Below are 24,681 nucleotides of genomic sequence, written 5' to 3'. Positions count from 1 at the left end.
GAGGCTGGGGACCCTTGAAATTGTAAGCAGAAGAGAGTCAGGTCTTGACAGGCTTCAGAGCCCATGCCTTTGCCGTTCTCTTTTGTAGGAGGCAAAATCATCTGTTTGTAGTTAAGCAGGGAGGAGTTTGGGTAAGGCCCTGGGATAGTGACGGAGATATGAAATAACAGACACGAGAGGAATAAGCAAGACATCTATTCAAGATCAAGTGAAAAGAGTGCTGATGAGTGCCGAGGATCCAGCTGCAACTGGAAGCCAGTCATTTTGGCCATCTCTCTGCACACTTAAGCAGTGTTCTCCAGCCAGGTTAGCAAGTATGAGCAGATGGTCAATTTCTTCCCCTAGTCCCCATTCTCTCTCGTGTATTAGCACCTGAACGTTGCTTCCTTCCCTTCCTAACCAACTTGAACTCCACATCCAAGTACTTGGAATGCTCAGGAGCCAAAAACCTCAACTCCCTCCCCCTTGGTCTTCCTGCGGCTTCTGCTCTGCAATTCTTGGACCCTGGGTCAGTCATAAGAAAGGATAAGAATACTATATTAGAGTGACTTTCACACAATTTCTGTTTTTATAGGGCACAAATGGTTAAAATAGCAAGGGATCTGATGAAGCATGGCAAGAGAGTTTACTGGTTTCAGAATTCCAAAAGATTTTTTACCTTCCTTTGAGTGTTCTGAATGGACCATAAGGCTCAGGAGGATTCAGGGTCCAGTTAACAGCTATTGCTAGGGTCAGTCTACCTGGACACATCATGCTAATGGAAGGAAAGTTCTCAAGCCTGATTAGGGCACCAGCAAAAAGTCTATTCTAACATTTTAAATTTTGTATTATTTTTTCTTGGACAGGCCCAAGTCAAGTTGCCAAGGATACAAACAAAATTCCAAACAAAATGATGGGAGAAGGGGCTTTGGGAGAAGCCGGTTAAAAAAAGAAGAAGAAAAACTACACAATGACGTGTTGATTAGAAAGGACAAACGTAAATTGTTTTAACTAGAATTAAAGGCAAAACATCAAAACAGATGTTTTCTCATTTTTGGGCCAGAGCTTCATTCTTCATATCTTCTGTAAAGTCCCTAGCCATCCTTTACTATAAAAGTTTTATCTTATCCTCTCATCTGGTCACATATGTAAAATGTCGAGTTAACTAAATCAGCCTTATTTGCAAAAGTTTTAGAAAATAGGAGACACTTGGGGGTTGAAATCAACTCCCTAGAAGAGAGATTTACACAGATGGTATAAACTGAAGAAATGTTTCAAATTATTCAACTATTAGTGAAATTAACAACTGACATGTTAATTAGCAATTGAAATTACTACAATCTGCATAAGGACTACATAATATTATTAAAGCATTTGCTGTTAATATTCTTTTTTATATGATTAACAGCAAATGCTTTAATAGTATGAACAATGCCATTATCAGCAACTTTGGCTAAGCCCCTTTGGATTCATAATTTGAAATAATTATCTGAAATCCTTTGAGAGATTGCTATCTTCTAACCAGGTAACCGAGATTTAGGAGGTGGTCCTGCTCAAGGTCAACCAGCTACTAATAGATGGGACTAGAATCTCAGTTGACTGAATTGAGTCCAGTGCTCATTCCCGACCCATTACTCAGAGACCCAGTGGGCATTACTCTGTGTTGATAAATTGCCCTAAAATATATGATGGATCTTCCAAAAGCAAGGGTTTCATGTTTAAGAGAAGAGGAAGAGTGTCAAATATATATCTGAAGTCAGAGAATTTCTCCCTTCTCAGTATCATTGTGAACAAAGTCTAACTTAAATATCTGCAGAAAATTACAATTAGAAAACTCACAGGAGCCCTGCTAACGCTCTAAAGAAGCAAGCTTCGGTGAGAACTAGAAGAGAAAAAACCCTAGAGTTAGCAGTCAGGAAATTAATAAAGAGACAGAGCCTGTCTAATTTTCATGCAAGCAAACACCATCACAAACACTTTCAAAGGTCAAGTTGCAAGGAGTGAGGTAATGCTGTTTGGGGAGTGAAATAAACATGACTTAGATTTTGTTCTGAGAAGGTTGTGGGTTTTTTTTTTTTTTTTTTGGTCTTGTTTTTGTTTTCCTTTTCCCCCTTTCTTTTCTTTTTCTTGGTGTCTACTTTTGAATTTCTATACTTTCCAATTAAAATTTGTAAAGTATTGCCCCGACTTTGCCTAGCTTCTGTGAAAAATATTTTATAGCCTTCTTTTGGTCCTGCAGATTTTCTCCAGCTCCTTCTGCTGGGGCACACACTATTTTCTTACATCGCTGGAGAGTTTAAGAGTGTGGAAAATGATGTTGGAATTGATTTGGCAGAACCAAGGCGGGAGAGAAGGTAAGGGAGGGGAAGGGAGGGAAGGGTCGCCTGTTCAAAATAATCTTTACTTGCAACGAATCACATTGCATGAAGTAAGCATTTTCATAGATAGTTTTAACCGTTTTACAATATTTTTTTTTCTCTCTTTCAGAATGGTCTTTCAACAGTCATGCTGTTTTCAGATGAACTGAAAGAAGTACTGTGTCCAGAAGGGACAAAGATGGGCTATAGCATATGACTGGAGAGATACAAAAGATGCTTTATTTAAATGTATGTTTGTCCTGGCAGACATGGAGACCTACCTGTACATAATCCACACTTCGCCCCAGTGCTCTGAAGGCCGTGTACATGACTTCTCTTTTTCCACCCCATTTTTGCATGATGCAAATACTCTTGTTGGACAAGACCAACTGGGTGACATGCTGTGAGCTTTCTTTGTGTGACTCATCCGTCTCTCCAGGACCCTTCACATGGTAGTTGTTCTTCCAGATATAAGTGGCTGACTTGTCCCTGCCCATGACTTCACTGAAGATGTCCATCATGTAAAGGTCATCTTCCGAGTTTCCATCTATGACCATGACAACTTTAATTCCGGGATAGGTTAGCCTTTTCACAGATTGCAAACATTTCCGCAAATAGTCTGGATCTTCTTGATATGCAGCAATGCAAAGAGCAACAGTTTTGTTCAACTTAATGGGGGTTTCTAGAGATTTTTTCATTTTCCGGTGCTCCAAAAAGGCAAACAGGCTTTGGATGATGAGGTGTGATGCTAAAAAGGCACCATACAGTCCAAAAGAGAAATAGTAATTATCTGTTTGGATAAATTGGTAGCCAACGATATAAGCAGCTGTGATTCCAAGGAGGAGAGAGACTCCAAAAAGTGTGGTTCCAATTATTCTCAGGATACATAGAAATCTCTCACAATGCATCTGTAAAAATAACCACATGATACACTTGGTTAACCACTCTTGTCCCACACTTCTTTACATACAGAGTACCACAGGGAGCACACTGGTTCCAAGTGCTCTGACCCTGAGTTTCTCACCTAACTAGTTCAGTGACTTTCTGCATCTCAGTTTGGCATCTCATTGGCAAAAGAGATAAGAATGTCCTTTTGGGGACTTCCCTCGTGGTCCAGCGGCTAAGGCTCTGCATTCCCAATGCAAGGCACCCAGGTTCAATCCCTGGTTGGGGAACTGATCCCACATGCCACAACTAAAACTCGATACAGCCAAATAAATGATCTGGAAAAATAAGTGTTGAAGAAAAAAAAAAAAGAATGTCCTTTTGGCATACCTCAGAGGATTCTTTCAAACATCATATGAGATGGTAGTGCACTGTACCATTGAAAACTATAATGTATGAAACAAATATATGGATGCATCATTTTTAGTACATTAGATCATTTACCTAAGGATGTACTCTGTGTGTGTAGTCATAGCTAAGCATAATACCTAATATTTTTAGTGAGCAAGGCACTCTTGCACCATCATATTCCTTCACTCATAATACTGACCAGTGAAAGTTCAAAATTCATAGGCCTTGCTCAATTTCTTATGTATCATTTTATCTCAGCTCTGATGCAAATCCCTCAACTCACATCTTTCCCATGCAGCTAGCTGAGGTTGAACATAAAAATACATGGATTCTACCGTTCTAGCTCTTCCATCAGTTTGCATGACTTTGAGCCAGTCATTTTTCCTCTCTCGGCTTCAGTCTTGAAAAATCTGTTAGGGATTTCCCTGCTGGTCCACCGGCTGAGACTCTGCACTCCCAATGCAAGGGGGCAAAGTTTGATCCCTGGTGGGGGTACTAAATGCTGCAACTAAGATCAAAGATCCCACACTCCACAACTATAGCCAAATAAATAAATATAAAGAATAAAATTTTAAAAAATTTAAATCTGTAAAATATAGGCATTTAGACTAGATTATCTCCCAAGTCTCTGTTGCCATTAAAACTTCCTTATGCATAGATATCCTACACAGACATTTATCAAAGCTCCTGAAATTCCAAATTTCAGTCCTTTGTTTATATCACTGTCTCCTTCATCCATCATCCACACCAGCCAGTTAGAACCTGGTAATCAGGAACTTTAGTGAAACACAGCAAGGACACAATAAATGTTTGCAGAAATAAGTTATTAAAGAAGAAATAGCATCATGCTTAATTCAACAGGTAAATTTTCTGTTGTCTGAAGAACTTTAACAACGTAGACTTTAAAAACACATTTCAGTTCTAAATAATATCCAGTTTTGTACTCCTCCCCTGTTTACGAATCTCCTGAAATATTTTGAATGTGAGTATAAGAGGATCATACATTTTGTATTCCTCAAAGCATCTCCAATTATGACCACAGATGAGGTGCTTGGTCTTGTTTCCTGGATCCTATTCCTATACATGTTACAAACAATTCTCTGGACACCTGCCGGGTGTCCAACAAATAAATCAACGTTGGCATCATATGCCTGCAGTATCAGATTCCACAGGTTCCATCCTACGAGACTGGCCCCTCACAGACCCACACTCAGATGTCAGTTGCAAGCCCAAGTTGTCACCTGCAATTATGACAAACTGGTTAAAACTCATAGGATTATGAGCTCTTCTCCTGAGTTCAATTAATTTGCTAGAAGGACTCACAGAATCAGGAAACATGTTTATACATCAGATTACTGGTTTAATATAAAAAGATATAATTTAGAAATAGGCAGATGGAAGAGATGCACAGGGCAAGGTATGGGGAAAGTTCCATGCATCACTCTCCCCAAATTGTCACATGTCTGTTAACCCATAAGCTTGCTGAACCCTCTTCTTTGGGGTTTTATGGAGAATTCATTACATAGAATGATTAATTATATCATTGACCACTGGCAATTAAACTCCATCTCTAGCTTGTTTCCCCTTCCCACTTATCTGGGCAAGAAAAATGGAAGTTATTCCAAAAGTCATCTCATGAACCTAACAAAAGACATCTCTAAATCTGTAGGAAGAAGTGCCAAGCATCTTAAGAGCCTCAGGCCAAAGACCAAGTCTATATTTATTAGAATTAATCACAATATCATAGGTTTCCCCCTGAAGTCTTTCTTTTTTCCTCCCCTTCCAATAATGAACTCTAATGAGCGATAGAATTTGTGTGACCTTCAATCATTTACACCAACTTCAGGGGTTTTGTCATATTTGCATATAATTAATATTTAACCTTTCCCTTTAGTTCAGCTGGTTTTTGAAAAAGTTAAGTAAATTTATTTCAAAAGTACCTTGGGTTAAGTAATTACCTCTGAAAAATCTCTTCCTGGATATATTATTTATATTTTCCTATTCCACATTAAGACTTAAAATTGAGTGTTGACATAAAATCTGTTAACATCTTGGTTGTTACTGTTGTGTGGCCATCACATCACTCAACTCTAAGTGATATCATTTACATTCTAGGCCCTGTGGTCATCACTGAGGTGGTCCTGAGTGCATTATGCTTTAGGGTAACTTACTGTGACTGCTCACCAACTGTATTTCCACTCCTGAGCAGACTGCTTGATGTGGCCATGGCATTCCAGTCTTTGGAATTCTGAAATGTGCCATTTCCAGCAGGGCTTTTAAGGGATAGAGTGGGCGTGCGGCAATATCTCTTTTTCCCTCCACAATCTTGATGTACATATTAACAGGTCCTTGGAGAGTGCAAAGCCAAGGATAGAAGGAGCTTGGTCCTTGAACTGCCACATGGAAGGAAATCAGTCACTGATGCCATCAATCAGGATTAACTGCCTTGGATTCACGTTAACAAGAAATAATTTCTGAGTTTGTGTTTGTGTGCCTGTTACAAATATTGGCTTTAGTGTCTCTAGCTCATTACAATTCAAGAAATGCACAGCAGACTGGAGACCAGGGTTTGAGCTTGTAGACATTATTTTCCTTTGCTAAACTGGAGATGATACTTGTCAAGGATCCTTCACAGGACAACAATCAGGAACAAAATCAAAGCGTTACAATTTAAAATATCCGCTAACATGGAAGCTAGAAATAAAAAACCAAACGTGCATTCTACTTTTGACACTTACATAGGACACCATAATATGTAACATGTGGGCCTGGTAAAGGTAATCATGGCACAGATGGAAAGTGCAAGCTGCTGGACAATGGTGAAATGCTGAGTTTTCAGAGCACAGCATCCCTTGTTAATTGAAACCACTGGCCGGATGCGGAAAACTCCCCAAAGTGTACATTAACCAATGGCGAAGGTGCTGGGAGCGCCAGACCAGGAACTTGGCTTTTCCAAGACATGAGTCATTCTCACGAGAGTGAAAAATTTCAAGGGGACGAAAACACTCTGCCTGGGAGAAGCTCAGAAGTGTGTTCTGCTTGTGTTTCAAATCACCACAGCCAGCAAAAGAACTGCCTGCCATTCTTTTCCATTATTCACATTTTCCTTGCTTTTATCAGCACATGTAGACACAGAGCGTGTTCACATAGCATCTGCTGGCAGCTGCTGTAGTGGGAACACCCTCTTACATCATAGGAGTCCACAGAATGTCCTTCTGCAGCCTGGGAAAAGTTGCTAGTAAACTGCAGCAGTAGAATCTATTTCTGGGAAGTCTGGGTTGCTGCCTAGTTTGACACAGGCAGCATCTTGGTGCAGCCCAAAGGGTTAAAAGGCATACTTAGAGCCAGCTGCACTGAGGGAATAGATTGATCTCAGGAACTGACACACAGGATGTGTTTCTTTATAATTTCAGAGATATGGGCACCATATGTGTGAGACTTTCTGAGACAATCCCCAATTCAAACACTCCGTTTCATAAGCAAACCCTCCTTGTCAGGCACATAGTTTATTGCTAAACTGGAAAATACGGTTAGTTTCATCCTCGATCATTTACTTAGAAACATGCCTCCCCAAGTTATTGAAAATATAAAACTTGGTTTTGCCCATTATTAGACTTTATTGATTTTTAAGTTGCTGCATAGAATTCTGGGCCAAACCAAATGTTAAAAAACAGTTTGGTGCACCATAATGTACACTCCAAGTCAACAGATTATATGTGTGTGTATATATATATACAATGTGTATCTGTATGTGTTAGTTATCTGTCACTCAGTCGTGTCTGACTCTTTTGTGACCCCCTGGACTGTAGCCCACCAGGTTTCTCTATCCATAGAATTCTCCAGACAAGAATACTGGAGTGGGTTGCATTTCTATCTCCAGGCGATCTTCCTGACCCAAGGATCAAACCCAGGTCTCCTACATTGCAGATGGATTCTTTACCATCTGAGTCACATATATATATATACATATATATATATATAAATAATACATATTTATATACATAAATAATTATCTTCACTAATGTCCCCCAAGGACACAAAATATTGTTGGACTTACAGTTGGTATTCAGAAAATATTTGAATGATAGACGTAACTTTATTCATAAATATCATTAGCATCATTGTAACGTCAATGATTTTTAATTCATCATTTCTAAGCTCCAGGCATAGAGTCAAGTTTTGTTTTCTTGAATAGGGAACAATCCTACTTAATTTTAACAGTAAATATAAAATACTGTTAATCTCATGTTACAAATCACACATACATATGATGAGGCAGCCAAGACTGAATGTTTAAGTAACTTGCCCCAAATCACAAAACTTGCCCAATTCACACAGTGGCATAATTTCAGTGAATATTGGCTGAATAGATTTGAACTTTCATGAAAAATTAGGTGGTGTTCTTTTGTTTCTGGTTAATATGCGTGTTGTGTTAAGGAAAGATTAAAAAAGAACTTGAAAACCGTTTTCCAGCTGTAACAGAAAAATGAGTATTGATATGCACTCAGGAACAGATACAACAGCCAATTCCCAGAGATTTCTAGGCTCATATATTTTCCTACATGGCTACAACCAAAGGAACCTGGAAAGATGTGGTGCCAAAGGGAATTGGCTGGTGGTTCCATTTAGGCAACAGCAGTGCTGTTCTTAATGCTAACAGTCAAACTCCTGTTTTACTCTAACAAAGGCAAAGACAGAAGAAGGCCCTACGCTCTGCCAGTCTGCACTGATTACTTGAGTCTAAATGGATTTTTCACTTGTTTAAAATGTATTTATTGAATACCTACTTTGTGCTAAACCTGTTTTTTGGATACAGGAAAACACAGCTGATTGCGACGCACAAGTGTATACAGCTATGGGTGCGTGCTAAGTCACTTTAGTCATATCTGACTATTTGCAACCTCATGGACTGTAGCCCACCAGGCTCCTCTGTCCATGGGAAATCTCCAGGCAAGAATACTAGGGTAGATTACCATTTCCTCCTCCAAGGGATCTTCCCATCCCAGGGATAGAATCTGAGTCTCCTGCGGCTCCTGCGTTGCAGGTAGATTCTTTACCACTAAGCCACCAGGAAAGTCCATCTATAGCCACAGTGTGTACTTAGTGCTACTTAGAAACTCAAGGGGAGACAGGGCCATAGGTCCCATCTGTAGAGCAGATATAAACCTTGCCGTTTGCTCATAGACCCCAAGTGGGACTCCGTAGGTCACTGGGCTGCACTGGGCACCATTCCTTCCCTTTGACTTTCCTCTATTAACCAGAGAGCAAACTGTGGATGAGAGAGAATAACAACTGCTCTCATTGCCCTAGTGCAGTGGTGAGAACTAAGTTCCCACAGCTTTCATTATGGGGGCTTCCATTTTGGATCAGGGAGAAGCTAAAGTGAACTCTAATGAGTCGTCAGCATCAGGGAAAGGCTGTGGACATTAGGCCAAGTGACACCTCTTCTGAGAGGTCCTAGCTTACTGCTCCTTCTAAAGTAACTCCTGCAGTAAATCAACTCTACTCCAGCAAAAAAAATTTTAAAGGAAAATATAAAAGGGAATATTAAAAATAAATGAAAATAAAGTAGCTCCTCCTCCCTGACATCTCGTCACTGCCTGTCACCATCTCCTTTGACCCTGCATGATTTTCTATTTTTTTAATTAGTGTTTATTGGAGTATTATTGTTTTACAATGCTGTATTGGCTTCTACTGTACAGCAAAGTGAGTCAGCTACGCATATCCATATATCCTGTCTTTCGGGGATTTCCTTCCTGTTTAGGTCACCACAGAGCACTGAGTGAAATTCGCTGTGCTATACTGTAGGCTCTCATTAGTTATCTATTTTATATATAGTATCAATAGTGCACATATATAAATCCCAATCCCAATTCATCTCACCTAACCCCTGCTCCCGACTCTGCTTAATTTTCTATGTTACACTAAGAACACTCCTGACTATAGGGACTTGTTTATCTCAATCAACTGTATATGCCTGTGCTATACAACAGGGTGGTTATGGTTTAGTTTCTAAGTCATGGCTGATTCTTTGAAATCCCATGGGCTGTAGCCCACCAAGCTCCCCCATCCATGGGACTTCCCAAGCAAGAATACTGCAGTGGGTTGCCATTTCCTTGTCCAGGGGATCTTCCCGACCCAGGGATGGAACCCAAGTCTCGGGGCTCCCGCATTGGTAAGGAGAGTCTTTAACCACTGTACCACCTGTGTTGAGTGTTAGTTGCTCAGTTGTGTCTTTGAGACCCCATGAACTGTAGCCTGCCAGGCTCCTCTGTCCATAGAATTCTCTAGGCAAGAATACTGGAGTGGGTTGCCATTCCCTTCTCCGGGGGATCTTTCCAACCCAGGGATTGAACGCAGGTCTCCTGAATTACAGGCTGATTCTTTACTGTCTGAACTACCAGGGAAGCTCTTAGAAGCCTACAAAACAGGGTATGCACTCAATAAATACATTTTAAATAAGTGAATATTCATTTAGTCTCAAGTAGTCAGTATAGCCTGACAGAGCACAGGGCATTACTCTGTCTTTGCTGCAGAGGCAGTGAATATGCTGAGCCCTCAGGGTATCCTTCATCCAGCAGATTTTTTGCTCTTTTAAAACCAGTTCTGTAATTTCTTGCCCAGCTATTTAAAGGTTGGGAGGCAAGGGTGGGGAGTATCCAGCCAGCTCTAGAAGACCTCTGGATAAAAAAGTTCGAAAAGGCAAATGATCCTGAAGTTGTAAATTGCAGTCTGAGCAAGCTGATGAATTTGGGGGTCAAGTTTGGGGTATTAGGGATAATGAGGTCATCTTTTTTCCATTTGAACTCTTAAGTAGTTTTCCACTTAACCTCTATTGCAAGTAGTCTTACAATATTTATTGTCCATTAATCTACACACTGCTTTGTGTCTTGATGCTAATGATCGTGAATGAGTATATGTGTGTGTGCACACCCATATACATTGGCCTCTGGAATCACACTGAGTTGGAATAGACTCCCAACTATCTTTCAGTGGTTTCTTTTAAAGGTTGGGTAGCCTTGAACAAGTTACATAATACTTGCCATCTTCACTTTCTTCATCTATACTAAGTCGCTTCAGTTGTGTCTCACTCTTTGCAGCCTATGGACTATAACCTGCCAGGTTCCTCTGTGCATAGGAATTTCCAGTGGAAATTGGAGTGGGTTGCCATTAGCTTGTCCAGGGCATCTTCCCAACACAGGGATCAAATCCATGTCTTACATCTCCTGTAACTGGCAGGTGAGTTCTTTACCACCAGCACCAGCTGGGAAACACTTCATCTCTAAAATGGAGCTAATCATAGTGACTTCACCTAATTATGAGATTAAAAGATGGATCTCATTTCAATACCTGAAAGGAAACTATCAAGTTAGAGCTCAGTGCTGTTAGCTCTCTGTGGGTTACTACCCTACTAGTAATCACCTACTCAGCCTGACTCTCCGTCTCTTTAAGTTGTTGTTTGTTAGTTAACAAGGGATAATTTTGACATAGTGGAAAGGATAGCAGGACAGGGAAGAAATGGATTCAAGTCCAAGCTCCCTCTGCCTCATATTAGCTATTCAACAAACCACTTGAGGGTTCTATGAATGAGCCATGTGTCCTTGGACAATTGATACCTCTGAACTTAAAAATGTTTAGTGGTATAGATAACTTTATTCATTTTAATGATTTTAACCCACAGCTGAGTGTCTAGAAGGATGGATATAGGTTGCACTGTAGGTAGTCTCCTCAATATAGTCACCTGAACAAGGATGAATATTAAGTGTAAATTCCTTTTGGTCTCTACTTTCTGAGCCTCATTTCCTCATCTGCAAGATGGGAATGATAACTTTTTGCAGGATTACTGGTAAGGAATATGTATATTTATTATAGAGTCAATGGAATATTAATGGCATTAGTATCTTAACACATAGGAACATAATTCAAGTTGTAAAGTGACTTGCACTTTCTATTTCTACAAGGTATTGAGTTTTGCTTAGGATCTCAATACAAAGGGTTATAAGGCACATTTAGAACCAGCTTTACTGAGGGAAATAGACTGACCTCAGGGACTGACACAAAGGATGCATCATTATAGTTCAAAATATAACAAAAACAGACCAGGTCAATGTCCCTTCACTTACAGCTGATATTTAAACATACAGAAGCACAAAGGACAAGAGGAGATATATTTTTTAATATGGTTAGTGAATGCATGACTCAAGGTCACATCTAATAGCAGAAAAGGTTTTAGAACATAGGTTTTCCTTACTCTTTAATGTGTGGGAGGAAGAAGAAATAGATCAAGTCATATGTAGAATGATTAGAGTTAGAAATACTAACTTAGGTAGGTGACACTAGCAAGACATCTGGAAATGTATTTCTTTGTAACAAGACATATTCTGCCTTTGGCCGTTTGCCTGCAAATGGTGGATTAGAAAGAATGGTCAACAAAAGGCTAAAAAGCAGTGGTTCCCAAATATGGATGTATATCCAATTCCCAGGGAATCTGTAAAAATTACAGAAGTGTGGCTCCCACAACATTCTGAGTTAATTGGCATGGGGAGCTACAAGGGTGTCAGGAGTTTCTAAATCTCCTTAAGTAACACTAATTGCAACAAAGTTTGGTAATCATTAGGTTAAAGTCTAAGAAAACTTTCACGACCTCATTTGGACAGATACACATCCCTCAGGTGCATTGCCTCTGCTACTGTCCTCAGCTAGAAACCCTAAGAGAAGTACCCAGATGATGCCTCCCAGGAGTCTTCACATTAGAGCACCTGACCCACCCCTTCCTTCTCCCCTTCTGACCTGCTCTTCCTCTCTGGTTTTGAAGTTGACCTTTGTCTTTACCAGTACCACTGCACTTCTTCTAGCAGAGACCCTGGAGCTAATTCTGCAGGGGTTTAGCAAAACACCTTTCAAAGACCTTGTCATCTGAGCTGTCTCTGGATCCAGAACTTTAGGTTTCAGATTTCTCTTCTTTTGTACCAAGTTGATCAATGGCTTCCTAAGATGCCCATTCTCCCAATTGTCTATTTGTTCCCGAATAGGCAATGGCACCCCACTCCAGTACTCTTGTCTGGAAAACCCCATGGATGGAGGAGCCTGGTGGGCTACAGTCTATGGGGTCACTAAGAGTCAGACACAACTGAGCGACTTCACTTTCACTTTTCACTTTCATGCATTGGAGAAGGAAATGGCAACCCACTCCAGTGTTCTTGCCTGGAGAATCCCAGGGACGGGGGAGCCTGGTCGTCTGCCGTCTATGGGGTCACACAGAGTGGGACACGACTGAAGTGACTGAGCAGCAGCAGCAGCAGCAGCAAGCTTCATCCTAAAATTCACTGTGGCAAAGGGGGGAAATTACACAAAGACCTGACATGAAATCCTCACTCCTATGTGGCCACATATACCAGTGTCAAATCCTTACGTGAAATCTTTCCTGATTTCTCTCGATCAGATGTGATTTCTCCTCAGTTTGAACCCTCATAAAACTTTACTAGTCCAACTGTAGTATAGTCCAGCTCAAGGGTGTTACATTCAAGAAATCTTGGATTAAATTCCATTCACTCTCTTTAGTAACCCTGTGACTTTGAGTGGGTTACTTTACTTTTCTGAGGCAAAGTTTTTTTTCCATAAAGTTTTCTTGTTGGGGGGCATGGCAGGGCACTAGATACAATTCATATCAAATATCTATCTCGATGCCTGATACATATTAAACAGGTGATAAATAGTAGCTATTATTTTACTTTTTTATGGGCCAGACTGCATTTTACCTTACACTGTGGTTATTTAAAAACTTCTTTGACTATGCTTTTCCTATGAGGCATTCCATTTAGATGTGTACTACATCTTGTTCATTTTTAAAATAAATTGCAGTACAGTTGTATGCTTCTAAGAGACATTCATATTTAAATATTTTACATTTAAATTGAAGAAAAATTTAAGAGTGTGAAGTTATATTTACTTTGACTCAATGACATTTTTCTAGGTTGTGAACACAGCAGTATATTATGAACTCCACATAGATAACATTCAAAATATTATTGAATTTAAGATATATGCAGTGGGATAATACTAAGTCTATGCAGACTACTGCTACAGAGTAAAGGATTAAAACCAAGTTGGGGGTGATGAAACTGATTTTTCTGCAGGGAGCTGTCCCCCCATTCAGTGTCATACAAGCTGCCACAGGTTCTGACCTTACAGCCTGTTAGTGGAGCACAGCCTGGATGAGCATGGGTAAAAACAGAACCTTGTAAAAGGACTGTGGGGCTTATGCTCTATTCTCCAATTACATTAACTTATAGCTCCCACATTATATAAAAGCCAAGAAGTTAATAATATGCTACTTGTTCTTAGATTAAAAATACAACTGTGTAATAAAACTTTGCTAAACGGTCTCTCCCAGTGATCCATAAATAAGTCCTTTCCTCATAGAAAATAAATGAATCAGTGGAAGGTATGAATTTAACAATTCAAGAAATATTTCTTAAAACAATCTCAGTTGGTAAGGAATCCATGTGTGAAAAAAGAAATTTGAAATTCAATATTTTGGGACTATTCCACAGACTTTACAACAATGATTAGTTTCGATATGACTTACTTTCTAGTAAGTCTGTTACCCATTCGTTGCACAATTCTTGTTTTCCAAGAAGGTAGGTGACTAAACACCATCTTTGTTTGGAGGAGAGTGGCATTCAGATTTGGTACTAGTCATTGATTTAAGACCTTGAATTCTTACAGTTGCCATAGCTTTCTCTGAAAACAAAGGATCCAGTTCTAGGTACAGTACAAGTAACTCCGTAATGTACATTTGACACACTTCTACAAGAAGTTTTTCTATTCACCCAGCTCAGCTATTATATAGCTAAAAAGAAAAGAGGAGAAATTATATCTTCATTATAGTGCTATAATCCAGAAATGTCTTAGAATTTTGAATCAATAGTCCCAATATTGCTTCATTCACAACATAATATATATACTAAAATTCATACTTTTAAAGAGTCAAACTATTGAAAATTTAAAAAAACCTCCGCTGGAATATAGTAAGCATTTTAAAAACAGTATTTCGGTTGTCAGAACAATCTTATTTAATTTAGCCTTTGGAAAACTGCAGTGAAAACCAGTTTAACGAATGATTCAACTTGTGCATATTGGAATGAAAGGAAAAAGTTTAGAATTTAGGAGTTCTTTTCAAACCTACTCTATAACATTTTCAATTGTATCTACGAACAGTTTGATGGGCATAACTATTTATTCTACCCAACTCTACACAAATATACATTTTAACTTTTAGCCTTTCATCATTGGCATGTTTGAATGTGTGCTGACCCTCAAAATATTTTGTTAAAATGACCTTTAAAAAATCATAATCCTTCTTAAACTTTCAAAGGTACATTATCATATGTCTTCAACTGAAAAGAGAAATCTGCCGGAAAGAACCTTGAAATCTACAAGGGCCATTGAAGTTGTTCTTATCTGTCGCCTCCCTTTCCCAGCAAAGCTCAACAACCAACTTGCTTGGCTTTGCTCTCAGGCCGAGTTGAAAGTCTATATATACTCAGGCCGCCAGTTGGGAAAGCCCTCGGTAGCCAATCAGAGCTTCCCGCTCTATTGCGTCACACCTCCCCCCTGGGTGTGACGTCAAAGGCAATCCCAGGCCAGCCACGTGGGTTGTAGAAGTGCAGGCTTTCTGGGCAGCTGTTCGGGAGACACCAGGCAGCAGTGGTCCCCAAGGGTGAGGAGGCTGGGAGGAGCCGGCAGAGCTCCTACACCCACCTCCTGGGAGCAGGGCTGCTGCAGCTCGCTGGAGCTGGAGGCGCGCGGGCTTGGTGACTTCCAAGTACTTCGCGCGGCCCGTTTGGGGGATGGAGGGAGTGGCCGCGGGAAGCTGGCACCTAAGCCTGTGTAATAGGACCCGGGTCTTGTAAACCCTCCTCTCCAGGCACCGCCTCTCAGCTCCCAGCCCCTCTTTCCAGACTTAATTATCCCTTCAGAGCCATTTCCCCTCGGCTGCGTATCCTGGGCCAGAAGAACAGCCTCTCGCCTCCCAGTCCTCGCCCTCACACAGACCCTCCTTTCAGACCCGCCCTCCTGTTCACAGGGACCCATTTTGTAGCCCTCGCTCACGCTGGGCGGGAACCAGCTTGACGAATTCCGCCCAAGGTGTTGATTATCCATCCCAACCTAGCCTCTGGCTCGCCTCCCATCTTCACCCCCGGCTCCCAGTGGACCCCCAAGCCCCAGCCCGGGGCTGGGCGCTGGGCACGGCACCCCAAAGCCCCCACCCGACTGTGCCCCCCGCTGCAGCTGCGGAGAGAGGCGCCAGCGTGCCCGATGCCACGTCGGAATTGGCTCCCGGGACGATGCAGCTGCCTGCGCGCCACACACGGTCCCCATGCACGCCCTGCCCCCGGGGGCTCGGCGGCCGACTGCAGGGATGCGCGCTCTCCTCCCGCTCGGGTCTCCCAGTGCCACTGCCTGGGTCGGGGACCCCTGGCCGTAGTGAGGCTTCCTGAGCAGGGCTGAGCCCAGATAGACCCACTCTGACACTTAAACGGGGTGTAGAGATTGCAAAGAGGTGGGGGGGGGGGGTGGGTAGGGGAAAAAAGGGGGAGTGGCCGAGCGAGGCCGGTAGCCGCGCGGAGGTGGCGAAGGACCCTCCCTCCCTGGGGCCAGAACTGGGACCAGCGATCGCTTTAACCCTTTGCATTCCAAGAAACAGGCTTCCTTCCCACTTAGGAGGAAAACGCGCTAGGCTGTTCAGGGCTTTTCTCCCCACACAGAGTGTGGGAAAAAAGGGAGAGGTGATGAGAATGGAAGGGGGAAGGGGGCAGCAGTGGGGAATGTATTTTCCTTACACAGTGGAGATGCTTGTTTCCTAGCTCGGGAGCCCCTCGGCAGCTGCGGAAGATGTGGAATGGAAAAGTACATCCCGGGAAGTGCAGCCTTTCCCAGGCAAAGAGGTTACCTGTGTTCCCATAAAGGCAGCAGATTTCTGGCGAGCGCCGCAGAGATGGGACAAGCCCCGGGATAGGTTACTAAGCTTGCAAGGGATCCGAAATATCCCCTGATTTGCAGCCTGTTGGAAATGTTCAGACCTCAAACTTTTCTGTCGAACACGGACTTAAAATTGCGTTTAACTCTTAACGTGGGGTAATGACCCCCCTCCCTGGCCTATTCGAGGACCCTCACCGTTCACCGAATCGCGCCAGTGTAACGTACCTTGTTCAGCTCTTGGTCATAAAGTTGTCCTCAGCCTGTCTGTGTGGTCCTGAAGGGTCGGTGGCGGGCAGTTTCCAAAATTGAGGTAATAGGAGATCAGATGAATTTGAGACGACCGGCCAAGAAAAATAAAAAATTTAAAAACAACATTTAAAAAGGATAGGGGAGTCTCAAATGTTTAGGTATCCCCTACTTAAAATAAAATCACTAGTATTTTTAAATATTTCCGTTGCACTTCAATCTTCTAACTCTTAAAAGAAAATGTTATCTGTGCTTTGAAAATAACTTAACTTTATTTTATTTTATGCTCTAGTTCCTTCCCCCTAATATCAGAAAGTCTCTGCTCTCTTTTTGTATTAAAGGAAAAAAAAAAAAAAAAGCCTGGTAAAAAGTCAGCAGAACCCAGGAAGCGTAGAATCAGGAGAATGTCTTTGGCTGGGGCTGGTTCAAGTCCCTGGTTCAATGGGCTGCTGGAAGCCAGGACTGGGTAATTCTTTCCAGACGTCTTGACTTCTCCTTCCTCGCGGTTGTTGCCTTTCTGCCTCCTCCAACTTAAGGGGGTCTTAACAAGTGAGCTGGTGGGTGTTTTAATAGGGCGGAGGAGGGAATAGGGGTGAGGGGAGTGGAGAAGGGAGGTGCGGACTGGGAAACCGGAGGGGAGGGAACTGGGAGCGCGGGCGGGCGGGCGGGAGGCGGGGAGGGGGAGAGGGCGAGAGAAATTGGCCATTCAAAGCTCTCTCTGAGCTAGAGGCCGGTTCTAAACGCCAATGAATTCAATTAACTTGATTGCAAACGTGTGCAGAGCAATGCTGTGCACACAGGCGACCCACCACCTGAGTCCCTCCTTTCCTCCAGCGGAGGAGCAGGGAGGCCAGGCTGCGTAGACATCCCTGACTCTTCTGACTTACAGGGATTCCCACTTCTCGATGCACTGCCAGTTCTGTTTAAGTAATTTGCTTTAAGACCAAATGGTGCCCTTAGGCTAAGTAACGGCCCTGGGAAGGGAGAGCTGGGGTGTGTGTGTGTGTATGTGTACACCTGGAGCCTCCGAAAGCCGGCTGAAACTCTAAAAAATCTGTGACTGGTCTACCACTGGTTAACCCTTTCTTCCCTCCAACTCAAAAGTTTCTGAGCTGATGTCAAGTGTCAAAATTCTCCTTTACATAGAAGTTTCGCCTTGGGTAGGCGAAAGAGCAGAAAAATAATTGTTTTTTCCTTAACCTGATCCCCTAACATTAAAATACGCCAGCAACGAGCATTATAAATAAAATATAACAAAATAAAAATCGTCCTCTAGAGAACTCCAGAACAGCGCGCTTTAAAAAAAAAAAAAAAAAAAAAAAAAAGGCCGTGTCTAAGGAAGCTGCGTAAGTGGCTTTTGCTTCTTGAGAGACTTTTAAGAAGATAACAAGTCAGAATACTTATTTTTGCTTCGTGATGGTCTATTCGCGTCTTTCTTCCAAGGGCCCAAGGCGGGGGCTTAATTTTGTCCTTTCCTTTTACCCCTTTCTTTAGTTCTCTTTGGTCCTCGTCAAAAGCCTCCCGATGACTTCAAATGGACAGTAGGTGGCACTGTTTAGGAAAAAATGAAAGTGAGCTTACAAATTAACTATTTCGGTTTGGGGAGATTTCGCCGGTTATTATAGGATAAAAGAGATTTCTTTTTTCTTCCAACGTTCATTTGAGATGTGGACTTACTTCGAACCCGACTAGGCCTTGAAAGCTAGGTTCTTGCTCCTTATCACGTATCTTGTATAATAACGAACAAGTCAAATCGGAAAAGTCAGTAACCTGGGAGCGATGCTTTTTCAACACGTCCCGCAGGATGTGGTGGTGGTGGTGGTGGTGGTGGTGGTGGTGGGGTGGGGGGTAGGGGGAGAATGCTGTGAATAGAGGTCAAGAATTTTACTGCCGTACCTGGTGTCAGCCAACCCAGTCCCCAGGGGCCGACTTGCAAAGTACTACGCATTTCCGCCTATCCCTTCACCCCCACTCCCCACACACAGCGGTCACACCTCTGGCAAGTATTACCTTGGCCTGATGACTCTACAACGCGCCGGGGAAACCCACTTTCTAATTTTCTCCTGCAAACTTTGCAGCCTTCTGTCTTAGGTGGTCAACTCTTGAGAAACTGGCTTAAATTTCAGAGCCCAGTTTCATCTCACTGAATAAGAATTAGTGATTTGTAGTTGTATGGTTGTTTTTAAATGCTGAGTTATGATTGAAAATATATTATCTAACCTAAGTATTCTTACACATAACGTGAATTAAATGGACTTAGGGGTAGGGTGGAAATTGTGGGATGTCAAGTATCTAGCTGTGGAACCCCACACACAGGAACACAACCTCAGCTCTAAATTTCCATGAATATTATATGTAACACAGTGTTGTTGATTATTCCTTGGTAGCATTTAGTTTTTTCTGTGCTCAGAGTTCGAGTAATGAGAGCATTTAGTAAAACTGAGTTTCTTAAACAAAAATACACTTGTTATTTGTCCCCTTCTACTTGTAATTCATGATTCATAAAGCAAAAGTAAAATGTCTCCTAACACTAGATGAATATAAAAGCTAATTATACATCCATGCATTTCTATCAGTCTCCCCCGAGCCTAACAACACTCCCCCAAAAAAGAGAGGGAAAAGGATAGCACAATTTAAAGTCAGAGGAGAAAGCTCCTTGAAGGCAGAATATTGTTAACTGACAGATTTTCTTAGGGAATTCAGAATAAGAAAGACCTCACAAATCCCACTTTTGATGCATGATTGCATGATATAGGATCCATTTGTATAATCCTGGAATCATATTTCACCTCTTTAGACCTTTATTACCTAGCTGGTCAGTGGAGAAAATACCTACATTACAGAGTTATGAAGATAGAATGTATTAAGTTATATTGGCTTGGCCAAAAGGTTTGTTCAGATTTTTCTGCACGATGTTAGGGAAAAACTTGAACTTTTGGGCCAATCCAATGTTAGAAGATTAATGTGTTACCTCTCCTTTAGATAGAGCTTCCGAATGTAACCCAATGATTCTTAATATAACCAATCTGGATATCAAAAAAAAAAAAAAACTTTAGTACCCTTCTTCTTGCTTTCTATTCTTGATAAGCATTTCTATTCTTGATAAGCATTAACTAAAGCTTTATCCTATGCTCACTTATTGGACCTACTTCAGCTTTCTTCTGTCCCATCACTGACTCATAGATTAATTCCTCTGGGTGCCCCTAGATATACCCCAAACCTTCACATTTAACTGAAATTCCTCTCTGAGTCCTAGGCCTGAATTACAGCTACTAGCCAACTAATACTGATTCATAAGCAACAAATTAAAAGACATGAAGTCCAGTTCACAAACAAGCTGTTGTTGTTGTCAAGTCACTCAGACGTATCCAACTGTTTGCCACCCCAAAGACTGCAGTACGCCAGGCTTCCCTGTCCTTCAGTATTTCCCGGTGTTTGCTCAAGCCTATGTCCACTGAGTGGGTGAAACCATCCATCCATCCGTCTCATCCTGGCCAACTGAATAACATTTGATAGTTAATTTAAAGTTTAGCTTTCTGTTTTAAACATTAGCTGTTTGGACCAGAAAGTGACAGATGTTTTCAGGTTTTGATATTCTAAGGCCAACTTCATACAACCTTTATCTATTTCATTTTCAACTATGCAAGATAATGTAGCAAAAAACTTCAGAGGCAGATTTACTGGAGTCGGTGAGTTGTTACTGATCTCCTCCCTCTCACAACACAAAGTAAGTGTTTATATGTCTGAGAGACAAAGTTTCCATAACAAGGGTTTGTTTGTTTGTTTTTAAATTCTTCCATGAAGTGAGGTGAAATTCTACCATGGAGAGAAATCTGTGTGCAGGTCAAGAAGCAACAGTTAGAACTGGACATGAAACAACAGAACTGGTTCCGAATCAGGAGAGGAGTAGGTCAAGGCTGTATATTGTCACCCTGCTTATTTAACTAATATGCAGAATATATCATGTGAAATGCCAGGCTGGATGAAGCACAAGCTGGAATCAAGATTGCTGGGAGAAATATCAATAACCTCAGATGCAGATGATACCACCCTTATGGCAGAAAGCAAAGAAGAACTAAAGAGCCTTTTGATGAAAGTGAAAGAGGAGAGTGAAAAAGTTGGCTTAAAACTCGACATTCAGAAAACTAAGATCATGGCATCCAGTCCCATCACTTCATGGCAAATAGATGGGGAAACAGTGGAAACAATGAGAGACTTTATATTCTTGGGCTCCAAAATCACTGCAGATGGTGACTGCAGCCATGAAATTAAAAGACACTTGTTGCTTGGAAGAAAAGCTATGACCAACCTAGACAGCATATTAAAAAGCAGAGACATTACTTTGCCAACAAAGGTCCGTCTAGTCAAGGCTCTGATTTTTCCAGTAGTCATGTATAGATGTGAGAGTTGGACTGTGAAGAAAGCTGAACGCCGAAGAATTGCTGCTTTTGAACTGTGGTGTTGGAGAAGGCTCTTGAGAGTCCCTTGGACTGCAAGGAGATCTAGCCAGTGAAATCTAAAGGAAATCACTCCTGTATATCCACTGGAAGAACTGATGCTGAAGCTGAAACTCCAATACTTTGGCCACTTGATGTGAAGAACTGACTCATTGGAAAAGACCCTGCTGCTGGGAAAGATTGAAGGCCAGAAGAGCAGGGGATGACAGAGGATGAAATTTGAGTAAGCTCTGGGAGTTGGTGATCCACAGGGAAGCCTGGTGTGCTGCAGTAAATGGGGTCACAAAGACCTGGACACGACTGAGCGACTGACCTGACTGACCATAAGGTGCTTGCAGGATCTTAGTTCCTCGACCAGGGATTGGACCCACGCCCTTGGCAGTGAAAGCACAGAGTCCTAACCAGGGGACCACCAGGGAATTCCCCAGAAAAAGGATTGACTACCTTCATAATTCTCTGCATAAGAGAGCCTCAAACATTTTGGGGTAAAGGATCTCTGTATACTCTTAAAATTATTGAGGCCTTCAACAAACGTGTCTATGTGGGTTATAGGCATCAATATTTAGCATGTTAGGAATAAAACCTGACACAACATTGTAGATCAACTATACTTGAATAAAATAAATTTTAAAAAAGAAAAGCTGACTGAAAGAGTTTAAAAAATATTAACTCATTTAAAGTACTGCACACAATGACTAGTCAACTTAAGAACATATTTTTATGAAATGTGATGTTGTAGTCCATCTTTTCAGTTCTCTACTATCTGGTTTAATGAAAAAAAAAAAAGGATTTTCATCATTCAATTGTTACTTGAATTAACGATTGACATTTTAAAACTCTGGCTTCAAACAGACGTGTAATTGGGAAATGGAGTATTTTAATAGCTTTTTTCAGAAGCTTTTTTTTGTGTGTAGCTTTTTTGTTGTTGTTGTTCTTTGATGCTAAGTCAAAACTTCAAAGAGTAATTTTTTAAAGGTAAATTGCAAGGACTGCGCTGGCGGTCCTGTGGTTAAGAAATTGTACCCGTCACTCAGTCATGTCTGACTCTTTGCGACCCTATGGACTGTAGCCCATCAGGCTCCTCTGTCCATAGGATTTCCCAGGCAAGAATATGGAGTGGGTAGCCATTCCCTTCTCCAGGGGATCTTCTGAACCCAGGGATCAAACCCAGGTCTTCTATATTGCAGGCAGATTCTTTACCCACTGAGCCAGCAGGGAAGCTGGACCACTTTCCAATGCAAGGGACACACTGGATCCCACATGCCTCAGGGCAATTATGTCTCAACTTGAGAGCCTGCAAGTGGCAACTGTTTAGCCTTCAAGCCTTAGAGCTCATGCTCCATAACAAAAGAAGCCCCCAGGCTGCAACTAGAAAGCCTGAGCCTCAGCAAAGACCTAGAGGAACCAAAAAAAAAAAAAGTTTTAAATAAAGGTAAATGGCAATGTTGAATCTGAAACAACAGGAATGAACTTTGTGTACCCTGTCAAATTAAAATCTGCTGGTTTATCTTATACTGTAAATGCATCTTTTACAACTGTTAATGAATTTGTGATATCATGTATCAGTCATTTCTAAAATATCAGCTCACTAAATTATATAAATTTCCCAACTGTTGATATATTTCATTATTCCATATTTTAAAAATCATAACCATTGAATCACCACCAAACTTCTCCAAAAAGTCTTCCACTATTGGGAAGCTGTCACGGTCATGGTGGCAAATAAAGTTTACTGAAATTCTAATATTCTTTTGAAAGCTCATATATTTTCGCTAGCATCAAATAATGTCAATCATTATCATCACAGATATTTATTTTCAAAAAAATAAAATATCTTCCAAAACACCCAAGTCTGAATAATAGTTTGCCTGCGAATTATTCTTTCACGTGAAAATGGTATGCCAGGATAAACGTGACCCCCTCAGCTCACAGCTCAATCACAGCTTTTTCACCAGACAAACATGGTAGCTTGGTGTTTCTTCACCAATAATGTTAAAAAGACATACACTCAAAGATTGACATTTAATAAAATGAATAATTTTTTTCACTGTTTTCTCACGAACTTTCTTACTTAAAATTTTTTTTTTTTGGATGTGGACCATTTTTAAAGTCTTTATTGAATTTGCTGCAATTTTGCTTCTGTTTTATGTTTTGGGTTTTTGGCTATAAGGCATGAGAGATCTTAGCTCCCCAACCAGGGAGCATGCCCTGTATGGAAATGTGAAGTACCAACCACTAGACCACCAGGAAAGTCCCTCAAGAACTTTCTTAAAATTTTTTTTTTTCTTTTTTTCCTGTATGGGGGAAAAGAATGCAAAAACTGGTAGGACTGAGAGTGCAGTTTAATGCCACTGCCTTGATTCATGCTAAGGTATAAGCAGCTTTATTCACCATTATTTTTGCACCATCAGAGTAAGTGTCAATGTAGTGAAAGATGCAGATAATTTCTTAGTCTTATTTTAAAAATAGTGTTGATCTTGCTGGTCCTCTGAAAGGGTCTTGGGGTACCCAAGCATCTTCAGATTACACTTTGGAAAATGCCAGCTTACATTAAGCATAGCAAATATAGCAGTATATAAATCTGTGTGTTTCACTTTAAGAATATAAATAAATTTTCACATTGAGAAGAGATCTACCAGTGGGAATATTAGGGGAAGCACATTGACTGGAACCGGCCCACCCTGGCCAGGCACCATAGAAACCATTTGTGTACATTGTTTTATGACAGGAGGTCCTGGTAAGGAACACGGAACTGATAAACCACCACCAACGGGAAGAGTTGGGAAAAGATCAAAAGGAGACACCACATGTCTGACCGCCTCCCAGAATCCTCACTGGCATCCATCTTGGCACCACCAGGAAGGACTCTGAGTCAGAATGAATGGCTAGAAACTAGTCCTATCACCATAAAACCCAAGACTGGGAGAGCAGTTCTCCTGGGTTTCCTCACTCTACTGCTCACCACCCAGGCGCCATTTCCAATAAAATCTCTTGTTTGTCAGCACATGTGTCTCCTTGGACAATTCATTTCTGAGTGTTAGACAAGAGCCCACTTTCAGGCCCTGGAAAGGGTCCTCTTTCCTGCAACAGGAAGAGAAATATTAATAGTGATTCTGTCATATGAAGCATGCCTATAGGAAACAGCAATGCCCAGAATGATATTTCAGAGAACAGGAAGGATTCAGAGAACCTAACAGACATGGAAAGCTTTCACAATGCTGGCATATACATGTGAGACTTAGCATATTCTCTATGAGCCAAAGGGAATTAAAACAATATGTCTCAGCCTCATAAAAGGTAGTATTTTGTAAGATTCTGTATTGTGCAAAGATAGAAGAGGATTGTTCAGGAATTTAGTGAAA

At 41.3% G+C, this 24,681-nt stretch overlaps 1 protein-coding gene and 1 long non-coding RNA gene across 2 annotated transcripts in view; one reads left to right on the top strand and one right to left on the bottom strand.

Moving 5' to 3' along the window:
* Positions 1-17,406, bottom strand: part of HAS2 (hyaluronan synthase 2) — a 32,560-nt gene extending 15,154 nt beyond the window's left edge. Inside the window, exons 1-2 of the mRNA XM_004011666.5 lie at positions 16,842-17,406; positions 2,618-3,244 (exon numbers count right to left, since the gene is read on the bottom strand). Coding sequence (XP_004011715.1) covers positions 2,618-3,244 — 627 coding nt within the window. The 5' untranslated portion in view covers positions 16,842-17,406. The remainder of the gene's footprint in view (positions 1-2,617; positions 3,245-16,841) is intronic.
* LOC121820331 (uncharacterized) lies at positions 17,307-24,323 on the top strand. Its single transcript, XR_006060817.2, has 2 exons — positions 17,307-17,419; positions 24,048-24,323. It is a non-coding gene; the product is annotated as an uncharacterized LOC121820331 (long non-coding RNA).
* Positions 24,324-24,681: the final 358 nt, after the last annotated feature.

This window comes from Ovis aries, chromosome 9 (assembly GCF_016772045.2).
Source record: "Ovis aries strain OAR_USU_Benz2616 breed Rambouillet chromosome 9, ARS-UI_Ramb_v3.0, whole genome shotgun sequence".
NCBI lineage: Eukaryota > Metazoa > Chordata > Mammalia > Artiodactyla > Bovidae > Ovis > Ovis aries.
Note: the sequence above shows the minus strand (reverse complement) of the source record. Positions and strands in the feature narration are given on the sequence as shown.